The 19,383-nt window shown below is 43.2% G+C and overlaps 1 protein-coding gene across 1 annotated transcript in view; it reads right to left on the reverse strand.

Annotated features, from left to right (window-relative positions):
• Window positions 1-6,870: 6,870 nt before the first annotated feature.
• nup37 (nucleoporin 37) overlaps window positions 6,871-19,383 on the reverse strand; it is a 45,010-nt gene continuing 32,497 nt past the window's right edge. The window contains exons 5-9 of the mRNA XM_043708754.1: window positions 15,435-15,525; window positions 14,490-14,671; window positions 11,508-11,558; window positions 10,037-10,130; window positions 6,871-7,139 (exon numbers count right to left, since the gene is read on the reverse strand). Of these exons, the coding sequence (XP_043564689.1) occupies window positions 7,026-7,139; window positions 10,037-10,130; window positions 11,508-11,558; window positions 14,490-14,671; window positions 15,435-15,525 (532 nt within the window). The 3' untranslated portion in view covers window positions 6,871-7,025. The remainder of the gene's footprint in view (window positions 7,140-10,036; window positions 10,131-11,507; window positions 11,559-14,489; window positions 14,672-15,434; window positions 15,526-19,383) is intronic.

Genomic DNA, 19,383 nt, shown 5'->3' on the forward strand with positions numbered 1-19,383 from the left:
TCAGTTATTTTGCTTTTAAGACAATAAGAAAAAGGAACATGAGTAGGCTGTTCAGCTCCTTGAGGCTACTTCGCTATTCAATGGGATCATGGCTGATCCAAAATTCCTCACATCCAATTTCCTACGTTTTCCTAATAACCCTTGATTTCCTGACTCATCAAGAACCTATCTCAGCCTTAAATATACACAAGTCTGCCCCCACACCTCTCTGTGGGAAGGAGTTCCAAAAACTCTAAACCCTCTGAGAGAAGAAATTCCTCCTCATCTGAGTCTTAAATTAGTGCCCCTTTACTCTGAGACCATGCCTTCTCGTCCTAGACTCTCACGTGGAGAAACATCCTCTCAAATTTACTCTGTTAAGCCTCCTGTGAATTCTATCTTTTAATGAAGTCACAGCTCATTCTTCTAAATTCTATTCATTGGAGTCCCAACGTGTTTAGCCTTTGCATATAAGTCAATCTCAGGGATAGAACATAGAACATAGAACATTACAGTACAGTACAGGCCCTTTGGCCCTCGATGTTGCGCCGACCTGTCATACCAATCTGAAGTCCATCTAACCTACAATATTCATGTACGTCCATATGCTTGTCCAATGATGACTTAAATGTACATAAAGTTGGCGAATCTACTACTGTTGCAAGCAAAGCATTCCATACCCTTACTACTCTCTGAGTGAAGAAACTACCTCTGATATCTGTCCTATATCTTTAACCCCTCAATTTAAAGCTATGCCCCCTTGTGCTCGCTATCGCCATACTTGGAAAAAGGCTCTCCCTGTCCACCCTATCTAACCCTCTGACCATCCTAGTGAACCTTCTCTGAACTGCTCCCAAAGAAATGATATATTTTATTAAATAGGGCACCTGAGACTTTGATTGATTCATTCTTGGGACATGGGCATTACTGGCTGGACCAGTATTTATTGTCTGCTGCCTAGTTGCCCTTGAGAAGGTGTTGAACTGCCTTTTTGAATTGCAGTTTGACCCACAATGTTCTTAGGGAAGGACTTCCAGGATTTTGACACAGTGACATTGAAGGAACAGCAATATATTTCCAAGTCAGGGTGGTGAGTGGCTTTGAGGGGAACTTGTAGGTGGTGGTGTTCCTTTGTATTTGCTGCCCTTGTCCTTCGAGATGGAAGTGGTCATGAGTTTGGAAGGTGGTGTCTGAACATGTTTGGTGAATTTCTGTAGGGTATCTTGTACTGAGCGTCGGCGGTGGATGGGATGGTTGTTTGTGGACTTAGTACCAATCAAACAGGCTGCTTCACCTGTAAGGTGTCAAGCTTCTTGAGTGTTGTTGAAGCTGCGTTCATCCAGGAAAATGGGGTGTATTCCAAGGCACTCCTGACTTGTGTCAGTTATTTGATGGACAGGCTTTGGGGAATCATTAGGTGAGGTACTTGCCGCAGTGTTCCTAACCTTTCTCCTGCTCTTTTAGCCACTGTAGATTAGATTTAGATTAGATTACGTTACAGTGCGGAAACAGGCCCTTCGGCCCAACAAGTCCACACCGACACGCTGAAGCGCAACCCACCCATACCCCTACATTTACCCCTTACCTAACACTACGGGCAATTTAGCATGGCCGATTCACCTGACCTGCACATCTTTGGACTGTGGGAGGAAACCGGAGCACCCGGAGGAAACCCACGCAGACACGGGGAGAACGTGCAAACTCCACACAGTGACCTGAGGTGGGAATTGAACCCGGGTCTCTGGTGCTGAGAGGCACCAGTGCTAACCACTGTGCCACCGTGCCGCCCACTGTATTTATGTGGTGAGTCCACTTGAGTTTCTGGTCAACGATAACCCCAGGATATTGATAGTGGGAAATTCGGTGATGATAACAAGGGTGGAGGTTGGGTTGCCTCAAATTGGAAATGGTCATTGCCCAACATTTTTGTACATGCCACTTGTCATCCAAAGCCTGAATATTGCCCAGGTCTTGTTGCATTTGGACATGGACTGCTTCAGTATCTTAGAGGTCGTGAATGGTGCTGAATAGTGTGCAAGCACTGGCACACACATCCCCAATTCTGACGTTATCATGGAGGGAAGGTCATTGATGAAGCAACTGAATATGGTTGTGTTGGGCTAAGACACTGCCCTGAGGAGCTCCTGCAGAGATGTCCTGCAGTTGACCTCCCACCACCACAAGCATCTTCTTAATTGTCAGGTATGTTTCCAATCACTGAAAAGTTTGCCCCTGATACCTGCCACACTCTTGTCAAATGCAGCCTTGATGTCAGGGGCTGTCACTCTCACCTCCCCTCCGGAATTTGGCCATTTTGCCCCTGTTTGAACCAAGGCTGTAATGAAGCCAGGAACTGTGTGGCCCTGGGAGAATGAAAACTGAGAGTCATTGAACAGGTGTTGCTTGATAGCTCTGTTGGTGACACCTTCCATCATTTTATTGATGATTAAGAGTAGAGTGATAGGATGGTAATTGCCAGGTGAGATTTGTCCTGCTTTTTGTCTACAGGACATACCTGGGTGATTTTTTGACATTGTTGAGTCAATGCCAGTGCTATAGCTATACCAGAACAGCTTGGCTAGGGAAGCAGCAAGCTTTAGAGCACAAGCCTTCAATACTATTGCCAGGACATTGTCTGCCCATAGCATTTGCAGGACGCAGTGATTTGGATATTTCTTGATATCATGTGGAGTGAATCAAATTGGCTGAAGACTGGTACCTGTGATGCTGGGGATCTCTGGACAAGGCTGAGATGGATAATCCACTTGGCATTTCAAACTGAAGATTGCTGCGAATGCTTCAGCCTTACCCTTTGGAATGATGTGTTGGTCTCTTCCATCATTGAAGATGGGGATATTTGTGGAACCCCCTCCTCCAGTAATTGTTTAATTGTTCACAATTCCTGGACTGGAAGTGGCAGGACTGCAGAGCTTATATCTGATTTGTTGGTTGTGGGATTTCTTTAGTTCTGTCTATCACTTACTGCTTACGCTGTTTGGTCTTCTGCGTTTCATTTTTTTTTGTTGAGACTTTATAGCAACTGATACAACTGAGTGGCGAGCTAGGCTATTTCAGAGGGCAGCTGAGAGTCAACCACATTGTTCTGGATTTGGAGTCACATGTAGACTAGATCAGGTAATCAGTGAAAATCAGTGACAATTGCATCTCCTCCACGATAATACTCAACACTGGAGCCCACAAGGATGTGTTCTCAGCCTCCAACCGAGGGTTGGCCCTTCTGGATTAATAGTGTCATGATAATACCATGAGACCATTGCCTTCCCTGATCTATGATGGTGGACCAACATCTTACACTGTTGCAGTTTTTGTTTGATGTTGCTATCACCACACTGGCTTCATTGATTGTCACGTGTACCAAGGTACAGTGAGAAGCTTTGTTTATCAGCAGTACAAGAAGATCATAAAAAGAAAGTGTGTAGAGATCAGAGAGACTTAAAAAGAGGCATACAGGTTCCATTGCACAGGGTGTGCATTTGACGAGATCAGCATTATTTGACGCTACAGTGTCCATCAGTCTAATAAAGGCTGGGAAGAAACACTTCCTGAAACTGCTGGTGCACGGCAGCAAGCCGTGTAAATAGAGCCCATTTGCACTTCAGCCCCACGCTCCTGATCTTTGGGCACCCGGTGCAGAAGGGGGAGGGTAGGTCTGAGGACCTCCTTGTTGGTCTGCTCCTGGGCCTGGCCAAACTGGCCATAAACAGGTTCAGGCAGCGGGCCATGGAGGAGGTTGTTAGGGCCGACTGCCTGTCCCACTTCTGTGGTGACTTTCGAACCCGGGTGTCTCTGGAGAAGGAGCACGCGGTGTCCACCAACACCCTCAAGATTTTCAGGGAGAGGTGGGCGCCACAGGGAGTGGAGTGCTTTATTCCCCCTCCAACTCTATTTTGATTTAATCCCTGCCAAAAAGAAAACAATATATAAATGGAGTCCATGGCTAGAAGGTTGGTTTCCATGGGCTGGGCACACCACCTTCTGTAGTTTCTTACAGGCCTGGGCAGAGCAGTTGCCGTACCAGGCTGTTATGCACCTGGACAGTATGCTCTCAATGGGGCATCTGTAGCAGTTGGTGAGGGTCCTGTGGACATGTCGAATTTCCTGAGCCAGAGGAAGAGGAGGCGTTGTTGTGCCTTCATTACCGTCGCATGGATGTGGGAGGTCCAGGACAGGGTGTCAGTTATCGTCACTCTGAGGAACTTGACCTCTCAACCTCAGCTCCATTGGGGTAGATGGGGTGGGTTCTCTTCCTCTCTTTTTGAAGTCAACGATCAATTCTTTGGTTTTGCCGATGTTGAGAGAGAGGTTGTTCACATTGCACCATTTTACCAAGATTTCTATCTCTCTTCTATATTTTGACTCGTCATTGTTAGATATCCGTCCCATTATGGTGGTGTCATCAGTGAACTTGTGTTGGTGATGGTGTTCATTTGGAATTTGGCAGCACCGTCGTGGGTGTACAGGGAGTACAGTAGGGGCTGAGAACACATCCCTGGGGGTACTCCAGTGTTGAGAGTTATTATGGACGAGGTGCTGTTGTCGATCTTCATTGATTGCGATCTGTGGGTCAGGAAGCTGAGGATATAGTTGCAGAGGGCGGAGGTGAGACCGAGGTCACAGGATTTTGAGATCAGTCTGGAGGGGATAACAGTGAAGGCAGAGCTGTAGTCAATGAGCAGGAGTCTGACGTAGGTGTCCTTATTGTTCAATGTTCCAGGGATGCATGCAGGGCTAGGGAAATGCCATCCACTGTGGCCAAAAGAGAAAAAGCTGGAAAATCTCAGCAGGTCTGGCAGCATCCGTAAGGAGAGAAAAGAGCTGATGTTTCGGTCTAACTGACCCTTTGTCAAAGCTCCCACTGTGGACCTGTTACATTAGTTGGCAAATTGTTGGTGATAGAGGCAGACTGGGAGACTGGAGTTGAAGTGGGCCATGACCAGTCTCTCGAAGCACTTCATGATTATTGAGATTATAGCCACTACACGTCCTTTTCCAGTTTAGTATTATTCTCTCGGAAACTGGCAGGAAAAATAATGAGTAAATTCCTCTCGAGCTCCACTAAATAAACAGGTCCAAGGTGATTACGATTACCAATACTATGCTAATGAACGTACATGATCAACTTTCCTGCCTCACTTAGCGAATCCCAGTATACTGCTGGTTAGAAATCATCAACTCTTGAATTCCCTTCCTAAACCTCCCCGCGTCTTAATCTCTTTCACTAAGATGCTGAGTGGTGCCTTGACATATATCTTTAAAAAGGTTCAATACATTAGACATAGAGATGATATTTTTTCTTATAAAATCATAAGATAATTGTGATAAAAGTCAACTGGAAATTCAGAAGAAATTTCTTCATAAAGTGTGGGGAGAATGTGGATATCAGTAGCACAGAGAGTGGTTAAAGTGAATCCGTTTTATAAATTGTTCTATCACAAGGTCAGAAGTGGGGGATGTTCACTGATGACTCAAAATTGTTCAGCACTATTTGCAACTCTTCCATATCCCAAGACAGCAAGACCTGGACAATATCTAGGCTTGGGCTGACATGTGAAAAGTAACATTTATGTTGCACAAATGCCAGGCAATGGCCATTTCCAACAAGAAAGAATCCAACCATTGCCCCTCGACAATCAATGGTATCACAATCACTGAATCAAAGTTCTAGGGTGTTACCAATGACAAGAAACTGAACTGAACTAGCCATATAAAAACTGTGGTTATGTGAGTAGGTCAGAGGCTACAAATCTTGCAGCAAGTAAGTCACCAACACACTCTCTAAAGTCTGGAATAGAAAAGCATGCCAATGGGGTGAGATGAGATATGACGGGAGGAGGCTTAACATTAACATTAGCATAGATCTACACGGCTTGTTTCTGTGCTGTAAACACTATGTAAGGCCTACCTCTTTGGCTAAGCTTTGGTCATCAGTCCTACCAACATTTCACGTGGCTCAGTGTCATATATATTGTTTGATAATGCTCTTGCAGAGCACCTTGGGACATGTTCCTGAACAACTACAACACTGCCATCTATTCGGCAATGTGGAAAATTGCCCATGTATGTCCTGTCCACAAAAAGCAAGCCAAATCCAACCTGATCAATTACAGAAACAAAAACAGAAATCGCTGGAAAAGCTCAGCAGGTCTGGCAACATCTGTGGAGGGAAATCAGAGTTAAAGTTTTAGGTTGAATTCCTCAGAACACTTTACAGCATCTGCAGTTCTTTCAGTTTTTATCTGGTCAATTCAGTGTACTGTCAGAAGTTATTAATGGTGCTATTAAACAGCACTTGCTCAACAACAGCCTGTTCATCAAAGTTCCAGTATAAAATAAGAAATGAATGTGACTGAATAATTTTCACTTGCTTAGCTTCAACAATGGTCAAAGTCTAGGAGAAAATAACCTGCTTAATTCCCCACCCCCCACCATCTAACACCTTTGACATTTACTAGCCCTATCAAGAGCAGTAGCATGTACCTGATACAAGACACACTGCAACAATTCACCCATGCTCATTATACAGCACGTTCCAAACTAAAATCTCAACCATCTAGAAGGACAAGGACAGCAGATGCATGGAAACACCACCACCTTCTAAGCCACACATCATTCTGATTTGGAAATAAATCTCTATTTTCTCACTGTCACTGGGTCAAAATCCTGGCACTCCCTCCCTTTAACAATATTGTGGTCTACCTACACCACACTGATACAAGAAGGCAGCTAACCACCCAGTTTGAAGAGCAACTATGGATGGACAGTAAATGTCAGAGATGCTCACAGCCTGTAAATGAATGAGAAAAGTTACTACATTTTTAAAAATTACATAAATAGCTATTGTTGCAAATAAATGAGCCACAAAATTACAAGTACAATGGAGAAATCTTTAATTTTCATCTCCAGCTGATGACTGGGTATTTTAGTGCTATGGATTGAGTTAATATTCACATCAACTCATTTCAATTAATCCAGAACACAGTGTGAAAATACTTCACAGTCTGGCTAAAAAACAGAAGTATATTCTTCTACATCTCAGTCATCCAAAATAAAACTTTCCGATCTCCACCAATTGCACATAATGGAAGTGTTCGGTGCCAGCTCAGTCCTGAAGCCACAGACGCCGAGCCAAACAAAATGGCCTGCAGAAAGAAAACAGAAAAAAAGTTCGATTTTTTTTAGTCAAACTCCAGGGTCAGCCTGCCTCAGCTACTATTCTTCATTCAGAGTCAGAGAAGTGGAGGTGCTCTCCCTGCCAACATTTATTTCTCTGCCTCTAGCTAATTATCCTATTTGCTATTTGCAAGAACTTGCTGTGTGCAAATTGGCTGCTGAGTTTGTCTATAACAATGTACAGAGGAACCTCAGTTATCCAAATATCAATTATCCGAATTTCGGATTATCCAAAGGAGATTTCGAGGTCCTGATAGAAACATTACATCAAAGAGGTGTTTCCTACACTGATTGCATCTTTTGTTTACAGTGATTAAATATGAACCCTGCTTGTTGAAATGCTGCGGAGAACACTCCTGGACTGACTTCCCGGCCCCCCTGCCCTCTCTCCCCACACTTTCCCTGGAGTTCTACACAGGGGTGTACATTAAACTCCCCTTCCCCAGATAATCTCTCCAACATTGTCCTGTACAGGACAAAGGTGGAGCTTGGCAAAATGTTGCAGTAGAAAGTTATGTGTGTGGCTGCGCGCACGCTTGTGTGTGGCTGTGTGCGTGTGTGGAGCTCCGTGCGTGTGGAGTGGCATGTGCATGTGTGTGTGGGGGGCTGTGTGTTTGTGTGTGCGTGCGCGCACGTGTGTGGGATTGCGTGCTCGTGTGTGTGCGTGGCTGCTTGTGAGTGTGGGGCTGCGTGTGTGTGCAGGGGGCTGCGCGCGCACGCATGTGTGTGTACGTGGGGCTGCGTGTGTGTGTGTGTGTGTGTGTGTGTCGGGCTGCATGTGTGTGTCTGTGTATGTGGGTGGGTGTGTGTGTGCCGGGGAGGGCGGAGGTGGTATGAGTGTCTGTGAGAGAATGTGTGTACGAGTGTGAGTGTAAAGGGATATAGTCTGTGAGATGGTGTGAGTGCCAGTATTACTAAAGAGCTGTTGGTGTACAAGCAGCTAGTGGTGCTGTCAGGAGATTCTCACAAACCACCATCAGTGGTAGCTGATAATTTCAGTATTTTTAGGCCAGGGAACAATAGTTGGTTTGATGGCCTAGAATTTCTCATTCCCTTGAGAAAGTGTTCTCCAAGTGCACTATCTGTGCTAGGCTTAGATAGGGGCAGAAGGAACTTCTTCTTCCCACCTCTTTTCCAGTTAGACAGCAGAACATATTGCTGCTGAGCTCCTCAAGTATAAGAGGGCAGAGTTCCTCATCATAATTGATTATTATTCCTGTTGGATTGTAGTGCAGAAACTCAACCTCAGATGCCATGATAACTTCTTCATAAACCCAAATTAGTTATGCACAGAATTCTCAATGTGGTCTTCTCTGATATTAGGACACTATCTCCCATTGTTTGTTTCCAATCCTTTGCAATCTCGTTTGGATTTGTCCATGTTACAAGTTCAATGAGGTACCCTCAAGCCAACAGTTGGGGAGACATGTATGAACTACAAAGAACCTCCTGTGAAAGAATGACAATTTTCATCTGGGCCTGCTCAGCTATCAATTATAGCCACTTCACAATAGCTTCACCCATACCAACTGTTGGTGGGCCAGAGGATGAAAACTCAGCCTCAAACCTTTTCAAGTCACTAACACTGAGCATGATGCTGCAAGACCAAAAGAAGGAACATAATAGGTTGGACCAAATTTGAATGTCTAACCAGTGGCCCAGAGTTCACAATGTACCCATGCTGCAAACAGGATCGTGGATATGGCTCAGGGACTAGCAGTGCATTGGCACAGTATTGGCAAGAGTCTAGTTGCCGAGACCATACCTTGCTGATGCACCAAAGAAACATTCAATAAAATACAGGAATATACATTCAAAAGAATGCGAGTACTTTGATTTTGGAAAGTGACAAACTGATAACTGGATGGTTTTCATATTCAGATGCGTAGGAGGATGCCTTGTTAACTCAGCCAGAAATAATAGAGACATAGGCTGTAAGCCCCCAGGTCTGTCAATCAATGTGCACTGATTGTCCCCAGCACGGTGGCTCAGTGGTTAGCACTGCTGCTTCACAGCACCAGGTACCAGGGTTCAATTCCCGTCTCAGGCGGCTGCGTGTGTGTGTGTGTGTACTTTATTGAGACTTACCCTGCAAAGGCGCAGCAGTCTTTCTGTTGGTGTGGGGGAGGGGGGGGGGGGTATTGGTTGGAGGTGGGAGCTTGCGTACGGTGTCTCCTAAATGGGGAGTGGACGTAGCAAATGCTCGCTGTGTCAATCCCATTGAACGGGGTGGGGGGAGGATGCGGAGGCTTCAGCAATGCTGCAGGTCCCTTACACACAAATGTGTGCTTGCTCAGAAACAAACCCTGAGACAGAGAGAGAGGGAGCAAGGCAGGAAGAGCAAGGCAAAAGGAAACTTCAGAAAACACTGAGGAGAGGCTTTGAATCATTTAACCGAATAATCAATTATCCAAACAAAATACTGACCACCCAATCTCGTTTGGATAATAGAGGTTCCTCTGTAGACACTTTGGTGACAAAGAAATTCACTGCCTCAGAAATGTTTTGGAACATCCTGCTGAATCACATCTGCTCTCGATCGCAAATATAAAAGATCCTGTGATGCTGTTTCAAGGAAGTGGAGGGATGTTTATCCTCAATGTCCTTGACCAAATTTATTGCTCAATTATCACCCAATAACAGATTATCTAGTCACTATCACATTGCTACATGTGAGACTATGCTGAAGTAAAACTGGCTGCCAGGTTTCCTATGCTAGCACAGAAATACTTCAATAAGTGTACTTAATTGACCGCAAAGTAGGTTCCTAAATCCTGATGTAATGTAAGGGTCTAAAGAAACAGAGGTTCTTTTTAAACTGATTGATAGTTATTGAGAAACCCTGCTGGTTGTATTTGTACCATACCTGTGGATGACCCAAATGATGGACAAGTAATTGGCTGTTCGTCTTGCCTGGATAGCCAGTCGTCGCAAAAAGATTCTCGTTGGCTTTTGACCATCTAGGAACAAATAGTAGAAGAATTTATAAAGAGTAAATAAATTTCTTTGTCACCAAAGTGTCTACAGAGGAACCTCGATTATCCAAACGAGATTGGTGGGCAGTATTTGTGGGATAATTGAGTATTCGGTTAATTGATTCAATGCTACAAAGTGCAAGTCAGGAGTGTGATGGAGTACTCCCCACTTGCTTAGACGGGTGAAGCTCGAACAACTCTCAAGAAACTTGACAATATCCAGGACAAAGTAGTTTGCTTGTTTGGTGCCATATTCATAAACAATCACTCCTTCCATCAATGGCGTTCAGTTGCAGCAATGTGTACCGTCTACAAGAGGGACTGCAGAAATTCACCAAGGCTCCTTAGATAGTACCTTCCAAACCCATGACCACTGTCACACAGAAGGACAAAAATCAGCAGATACCTAGGAATACCACCACCTGGAATTTTCCTCCCAAGCCAAACAACAGGATAAATCAGAGCTCTCGCGTTGTTCCTTCACTGTCAATGGGTCAAAATCTTAGTGCTCCATCCTAAATTTCATTGTGGGTGTATCTACGCCAACTGAGCCGCAGCACTTCAACAAGGCAGCTCACTGCCACCTTCCGAAGGGCATTAGGAAAGGACTTTAAACACTGGCCCAACCAGCAAAGCCCACACATTTAACGGAGAAATAAAATTTACCTAACTTCCTGTTGGTCATATGGTACAATGGCAGTGGAGTGATGGACCACTCAGTCTCAATGAACAAGTCAGTGACAGATTTAGACAGGAGATGAAGAACCACCCAACACCCCAGACCTCGAGCGACCATTGTCCAAACTAACTGATACTCTCAAACACACTACACTCAGCATGCATTATCTCACATTATTCACATACTGTATCCAAACCTGGTGTTTTAATGAAGGAAAACCCAGAAATTAATCCAAGTATATCCTCTAATGTAACAACCAGTTACGATCAGGAATGCATTGTCTGACAAAGTATTGGAAGCAGGTTCAAAACTAACTTTCTGAAAGAGAATTATAGATCAAAATGCAGGGCTATGGAAAAGTAAAGTAATGAGGGACTGCGACAAATTAGAGAGCACTTTTGAAGGGACAGCATGAGCTCAATGGGTGAATGGCCTTCATTTGTGCACATTTCCAAGAACAAATCCTGTCACCCACTGCCTGTTCCCAATAATTAATCCAATGAAATCTCTTTATAAATTTTCAACTGTCTAATGCAGGTTTATCTCTGCCCCTCAGTTCAGCCATTTGAAGTGGATCAGCTCTGTACAGTACTCTGCAGTACTTGGATGCTAACCTTTTGAGTAGAAACTATTTCATTGATGAAAGGAATAGGCCTCACATCAATGAATGAACTCTGACTCACCGGAATTGTTGTGCTCCATCCAAGTGTGATGGTCTCTTCTCTTGAGGATAACTAAAAGACAGAAAATAGACATGTAAAGTAAAATACTGCAAACGCTGGGAATTTGAAATAATAACAGAAATGTCTCAACAGATCAGGCAGTACATGTGGACAGAGAAATATAGTTAACTTTCATATCTATTAATTTTTAACCAGAATATGCAAGGACATATGGAAATAACAAGTGGAGGCCTAGTGGTATTATTGCTGGACTGTTAATCCAGAGACCCAGGTAATGTTCCGGGGACCCAGGATCGAATCCCGCCATGGTAGACAGAATTTGAATTCAATAAAAAAAATCTGGAATTAAGAGTCTAATGACAACTATGAATCCATTACCAATTATCTGAAAAAAATACCAATCTAGTTCACTAATGTTGTTTAGGGAAGGACTGGTCTGGCCTACATGTGGCTGCAGAGCCACAGCACTGAGGTTGACTCAATCAGGGATCGGCAGTAAATGCTGATCAAGCCAGCGATGCCTTCATCCTGTGAATGAATACAAGAAAAAACTGGCGAAGGCCCAGAGGGCCTCTTGGACTGCCCTCCCTTCAAAACAATCATTGGCTAATTTTCTACCTCACTATTGCTTAATCTCCTCAGCGCTCAAATATCTATGAACTTCTATCTCAAATTTACTCAACAACTGAGCACATACAGCACTCTCAAAAGTATCATAACCCTCTGAGGGAACGTTTCCTCATCTATGCCCTGAATCACTGACCTTTATCCTAAGACTGTGAGGAGAAAGTGAGGTCTGCAGATGCTGGAGATCAGAGCTGAAAATGATCTCCTAAGACTGTGACCCTATGTTTTAGATTCTCCTAAGACTGTGACCCTATGATTTAGATTCTCCAACTTGGGGGAACATTTCCTCAGCATCATCCCCATCAAGCCCCTTAAGAATTCTACACATTTTCATTAGGATCACCTCCCATTCTCCTAAATTCAATGAATACAAGTCGAGTCTACTCAATCTCTCCTCACAGGACTCCCAGATCTTGTTGCTTTTTCCCCTTTTCCAATCTATCACCATCTAAAGAATAATCTGCCTTCTTGTTTTTACGTACCAAAGTGGATAACCTCACCCTTATCCACATTATACATACAATTGCTTGACTTGTCCAACAGAAAAAATGTGCTTTTCCTCACCTAAACACAAATTTCGGGGCAAGTGTTCCCTAATGCATTCCCCATGGCAACACCTCATTCCCTTGCTTTAAATTTAAACAAATGCTTGAGGAATAACTCACCTGGCATATTTTTCATGGCAAAGCGTGTACCAATCAAAATTCTCTTCTCATGCTGATTTTCCTTTAAAATTTGATATCCTTGCATCTGGCCCAACAAGTGCATAATTTCTTTTACTCATTCACAGAATGGGCATTGCTGACTAGGCCAGCAATTATTGCCCAGGGGACAGTTAGGAGTCACACGTAGGCCAGACCAGCTAAGGACAGCTGTTTATTTCCTTAAAGGACACTAGCAAACCAGACGGGTTTTTCTGACAATCAGTCATGGTGCCATGGTCATCATTAGCTTCTTTAGTTCCAGATTTTTAATCCATCATCTGCTCTGGTCTCCACAACATCACCTGGGTCTCGAGATTAAGAGTCTAGTAAAATACCATTAGGCAATTGCCTCCCTTTGTTTTGATGACTTTAATAGCATGCATCTTTTTTATGCCATGATATATTCGACCTGCCTTATCCTTGCCTACTCACCCAACACATCTATCTTTCTGTATTAGCCTTTGTGTCCTCCACTCTTACTTTCCTATCTAATTTTGTTTCAAGGGAAGAAGATCTCAGAGTAAGGAGTTAAGATATTTAAGACTGAGATGAGTCGGAATGTCTTCACATGGAATAGTAAATCTTTGGAATTCCTTACCTCAGAGAGCCGAGGAAACTCAATATTTGTGCAGGCTCGAGGCAAAAATCAATAGATCTTGGAGACTAGGAAAGAATCAAGGAATATGGGACAATGTGTGGAAGTTGCTTTGATGTATGGTCAGCCATGATCTCATTGAATGGCACAGCAGGCTCTAGAAACTGATAGCCTTACTCCCACGTTCATGACTTGGATATGCACCACACAGTCTCCTCATCCAAGTCATTAATGTAGATTGTAAACAGCTTTGCTAGTTTCCCCTTGCCAACCTGAAAAGTCCCGTTTACTCATAAATCGGTTTCTGGGAAAAGGAGCCCCAATCTGTTTAGTCTTTCTATACTGTCACCCTCTCTGTTCTGGCGTCTTTCTAATCAATCTTATTGTGAGTGAAATTGTTTACAATAATCCAAGTGTGGTCTAACCAAGAGTCAATACAAGTTTAACATAAAGCTTCTCTGACCTAAAAATGAAAATAATTATAATAATAATATTTATACTCTCAGAAACTACATATATATTATATACAAACATGCCCTAAAACTCCTCATCTCAAACACAACTATTTAACTCCTTTGATTCTTTCAATCTCTTTGTTTTTTTATGGGCGGCACGGTGGCACAGTGGTTAGCACTGCTGCCTCGCAGCGCCAGAGACCCGGGTTCGATTCCCGCCTCAGGCGACTGACTGTGTGGAGTTTGCACATTCTCCCCGTGTCTGCGTGGGTTTCCTCCGGGTGCTCCGGTTTCCTCCCACACTCCAAAGATGTGCAAGTCAGGTGAATTGGCCATGCTAAATTGCCCGTAGTGTTAGGTAAAGGGGTAAATGTAGGGGTATGGGTGGGTTACGCTTCGGCGGGTCGGTGTGGACTTGTTGGGCCGAAGGGCCTGTTTCCACACTGTAAGTAATCTAATCTAATCTAATCTAAAAAAATCTAATCTTTTTCATACACAATGCTAATGGCCATTGAAGGTTTTACGTTATTGTTACAAAGGATTATTTGATCAATTCCCACTGCACCTGCCTCAACCTTCCCAAAAATCCCCAGCAGAGTACCTGGAGCGAGTGATATCCCAAATCAACCAATCATTCCCTGCAACTGCACCAACTTTGATGGTATTGCCTAGGCACCAGTCTGCTGACATCAATGGCATCTGCCCACAATCCAGAGACAGGATGGCCTGCAGAGTGACCAGGTCATAAAACCGAATGATCCCATTCTTCTGCGCCACCATCAGCTACAAAGACAAAAGCAAAGTCACCATTGCATCATCAAGTTGAATATACTCTGGAAGTCAGCAGGTATTGGCTTGACAGGCTGAATGGCTTGCCTCATTCTGAGATGTTTGGTCCTCACATTTACGCTGACAGTAACATCAGATTTATTGGGAGGGGTTAAACTGGCATATCCCATACTGGGGTGACTGAGCAGCAATTTTATAAAGCCTGGGGATGTAACTGAAGAGGCTTTTGAAACAGAGAAATGGGTTTCAACAACTAGGGCGGCATGGAGGTTCAATTCCAGCCTCAGGCAACTGTCTGTGTGGAGTTTGCTCATTCTCCCCGTGTCTGCGTGGGTTTCCTCTGGGTGCTCCGGTTTCCTCCCACAGTCCAAAGATGTGCAGGTCAGGTGTATTGGCCATGCTAAATTGCCCGTAGTGTTAGGTGCATTAGTCAGAGGGAAAACGGGTCTGGATGGGTTACTCTTTGGAGGGTCGGTGTGGACTTGTTGGGCCAAACTTTTTCCACACTGTAGGGAGTCTAATCTCAAGGTGGACGTTTTGGGAGGGTTTCAGGGTGAGCTACCCCCAGTATTAATTTACAGAGTTGTTGTGTAGTTTTAGTTTGCTCATTACATGTGAGGTCATAGATATTCCAAAGTGTCCCATATCAATATTCCAATCTTTCCAATTTCTGATTCAGTTGATTGCTTTCGCTTTCCATCACAAGGTCACAGCAGCAAACAGAAATATAATGGAGGAAAAAGAAGACCAAGCTAACCTTGTACATCTCCTCAGGATGCCAACACAAGCTCATTCCTGGAGAATTCAGGAGAAATGACGTCTTTTGGTTTCCATCAAGGTCCCAGATACTGCAATACATTTCAGAACAATGTCACTCCAAATAATGGTTAGTCAATCTACTTAAGACGCCAGATGCAGAGATGTGATGATTCACCTACTACCTCTTCTGTTGTAATGCAGTTGAATAATCCAGAATGGCTTGTACAAGCATTTTGTGCATGGTAGGATCCCACAAACAGTAATGAAATAAATTGGCTGTCACTCTGTTTTTGGTTAAATCAGTTAAAAGCTTAATAAGACCATAAGACAGAGGAGGAGAGGTAGGCTATTCAGCCCATTAAGTCATTGACATCATGGATGAAGTGAAAATCCTCAACTCCACTTTCTTGTCTTTTTCACAGAACTCTTGATTCCCTTATTGATTAAAATACTTTACAGCCCAGCCTCTATCATCCTCTTGGTAAATGATTCTACAGGTTCATTACACTCTGAGCAAAGAAACTCCTCTCATCTATGTCTTATAAGGGGTCACCCATTTTTTAAAAAATGATGCCCTCAGGTCCTAGACTCTCCAACATGGGGGACAACCTCTCCACATGTAGCCTGTCAGTTCCCAAGAATCTTACAAGCTTCAAAAAGGTCACCTCTATTCTTCTAAACTTCACTGAGTACAGGCCCAAACCACTCCTCGTAAGAAAATCAACCCTGTGAACATTCTCTGGACTGCCTCGAATGCCAAGTTCATCTTTGCCTAAATAGGGGGACCAAAACTATTCACAGTATTCCAGCTGTGGTCTGACTGCTGCAGTGTATAGATTTAGCAAGGCTTTCCTATTTTTACACTCCATACTCTGTGAAATAAAGCTCCTTTGTATTTCCTATTACCCACTGAACCTGTATGCCAGCTTTCTGTGATTTAAGCACAAGGACTCCCAAATCTCAGTGTTGCAGCTTTCTGCAGTATTTCTCCATTTAAATACTATTCAGCTCATCTATTCTTTCTGCCAAAGTCCCTAACCCTTCATTTTCAACACTAGGAATATATAGTGTCTTCAAAATGGTATAAAGCATCCAATGCAGAGTGAGTAACCACAGTCCTATGCAGACAGAGAAGGGTACCAGTGTAGTTGAGGACAGGTTAAGCCACAGACGCTAAGTGAGGTAAGGAACCATCATTTTAGTCCCTTTAACATCCTTCAGAGCTCTCTTACACAGACGTGACCAATGGACTGTTTGAAGGACTTGGGGAAATTGACAGTTATCTTGACATAAAAGATTCCTATGATAAATAGAAAGCCAGGTAATCTGAATTAAAAATAGGCATGTGAGATGAAAAAGTTTAAGAGCTAACAAAATGTCAGTTGATGGATTGAAATGACATTCTTTGTTATGTTCCCAGGAAAATATTTTACTGCAGAATACAATAGTCATTAACAGAACAGACATATAGAAAAAACCCAGCTAATCAGTTGTTAATTAATTCCATCATATAAATAATTGAGTTAGGTGGAGTCAATAGATGTGGACAGTCTAACTAAGGAGTATAATATCAGACTAAGGGTTCAGTCATTTTGGACTGCAATGAGGAGAATTTTATTCAGAGAGTTGTGAATCCTTGATATTCCATGTCCAAGATGCTAAATTATTGAGTATGTTCAACTCAAGGTCTATAGGATTTTGGACTTGAATGGAAACAAGGATATGGGAAGTGGCACTGAAATAGCAGACTGACCATGATCTTATAGAATGGCAGAACAGGCTGGAGGGGCCAAATGGCCTCCTCTTGCTTCAATTTCATTTGTGCAAGATTTCCTTTGAAGACATACAGGTAAGATATAAAAGGATGCTAGGGCAGTTTTCCTCATTAAATCAGCGTTCTTTGACTGTTGCCCTCATTCTGTTGTATCACACATGCCAGAGTTTTTGTCTATTCTGTGAAAATCTCAACAGCAAACACAGCCACTAGAATAAAAGGTTCAGCCATTGAGGCTGAAGGAAAGAATTCACTGAGACACCACTACATGTTTGCAGGAAGAACTGAGTAGCAGCTCACAGGATTTTATCTCAAGAAGGTTGGAATATAAATGTCTATCTCAAGAGGTTTGGAATATAAATGAAGCGATGTACTTCTGAGAGTTTACAAAGCTCTAGTTGGGCCCAATTTAGAATACTGTGTCCAGTTTTGTGCCCCACACCTCAGGAAGGACATACTGGCACTGGAGCGTGTCCAGCAGAGATTCACACGGATGATCCCTGGAATGGTAGGCCTCACATACGGTGAATGACTGAGGATCCTGCAATTATATTCATTAGAGTTTGGAAGGTTGAGGGGAGATCTAATAGAAACTTACAAGATAATGCATGGCTTAGAAAGGGTGGACGCTGGGAAGTTGTTTCCGTTAGGACCCGTGGGCATAGCCTTAAAATTAGAGTGGGTCAATTTAGAACGGAAATGAGGAAACATTTCTTCAGCCAGAGAGTGGTGGGCCTGTGGAATTCATTGCCACGGAACGCAATGGAGGCCGGAACATTAAATGTCTTTAAGGCAGAGATCGATAAATTCTTTATCTCGCAAGGAATTTAGGGATACGGGGAGAGTGCGGGTAAGTAGAATTGAAACACCCATCAGCCATGATTAAATGGCGGAGTGGACTCGATGGGCCAAATGGCCTTGCTTCCACTCCTGTGTCTTAAGGTCTTATGGATTGAAACAACTCAGATCAGCCATAATCTTAAATGAATGGGGAACAGGCTCAAAGGCTTTCTCAAGCTGCAAAGTCTAATGTTTCTAACTTGGAGCAGATGAGGAGTAAAAACAAAAGGTTCTATACAAGCCTGCAAGCGTCGAATGCAAAAGTTTAAGCATATGATTAATAAATATTGAAATTGTCCATGTGATGATTCACAACTTTATCAAAGGTAATAATGCTGAGATTGCACAAAACTTCAGGAATACAAATCAGTATTGTTTAGTTTTAACATTTCAAATTTCAGCACTTGTGTACTATCTCTTAGATGTCACAAAGAGGGAGAGGAAACTGGAATATTTAGAATTTAAAGCGTTAGCAATGGTGACCATCATCTTCAATAGTCATTATGATTCACCAAATGCACTAATATCCTTCAGGGAAGGATATCTATCATCCTTACCCAGTCTAGCCAATAGGTGACTCCAGACCTACAGCTGTGTGGTTGACTTCAAAATGCCCTTCGAAATGGCCTAAAAAGCCATTTTGTTGAAGGGCAAAAAGGATGGGCATCAAATGCTAGTCTTAGAAATGCATACATTCCATGAAAGAATGAAAAAAAAACCTATGATTTCTAAATTACATTCATGACATGAGGACATTCCAAAGGACTCCACTGAAACCATTCTTAAAAAAAATATAGTCACTGTTGCAACATAGGAAACATGGTAGTTAATTTGCATAAAGCATGTGGCCAGAATGAGCTAATACTTAAACTATCTGTTTTAGATATTCTAATTTGAACCATCAATAGCAAGGAGAACAGCAAACTCCTCCTCGCACCCTGCTCACTAAAATCAGTGCCACAGGATCTGTTTTTCTCCACCTGAGATGTTCACGTGAACAATCACTGGTTCAGAGAAGGTTCACTAGGATGATCCCTGGGACGGAGGGCTTGTCTAATGAGCAAAGGTTAAACAGGTTGGGACTCTACTCACTGGAGTAGAGAGGTGATCTCATTAAAACATGTCGGATTCTGAAGGGGCTTTACGGGGTCAATACTGAGAGAATGTTTCCCCTCCTGGGAGAGTCTAGGACCAGAGGACATAGTCTCAGAATAAAGGGGCACCAATTCAAGACTGAGGTGAGGAGGTGGAATTTCTCAGAGTGTTGAGGGTCTTTGGAACACCTTGCCACAGAGAGCTGTGGGGGCAGAGTCCTTTGTGTATTTAAGACTGA

The sequence above is a fragment of the Chiloscyllium plagiosum genome, chromosome 19 (assembly GCF_004010195.1).
Source record: "Chiloscyllium plagiosum isolate BGI_BamShark_2017 chromosome 19, ASM401019v2, whole genome shotgun sequence".
In the NCBI taxonomy this organism is placed as follows: Eukaryota; Metazoa; Chordata; class Chondrichthyes; order Orectolobiformes; family Hemiscylliidae; genus Chiloscyllium; species Chiloscyllium plagiosum.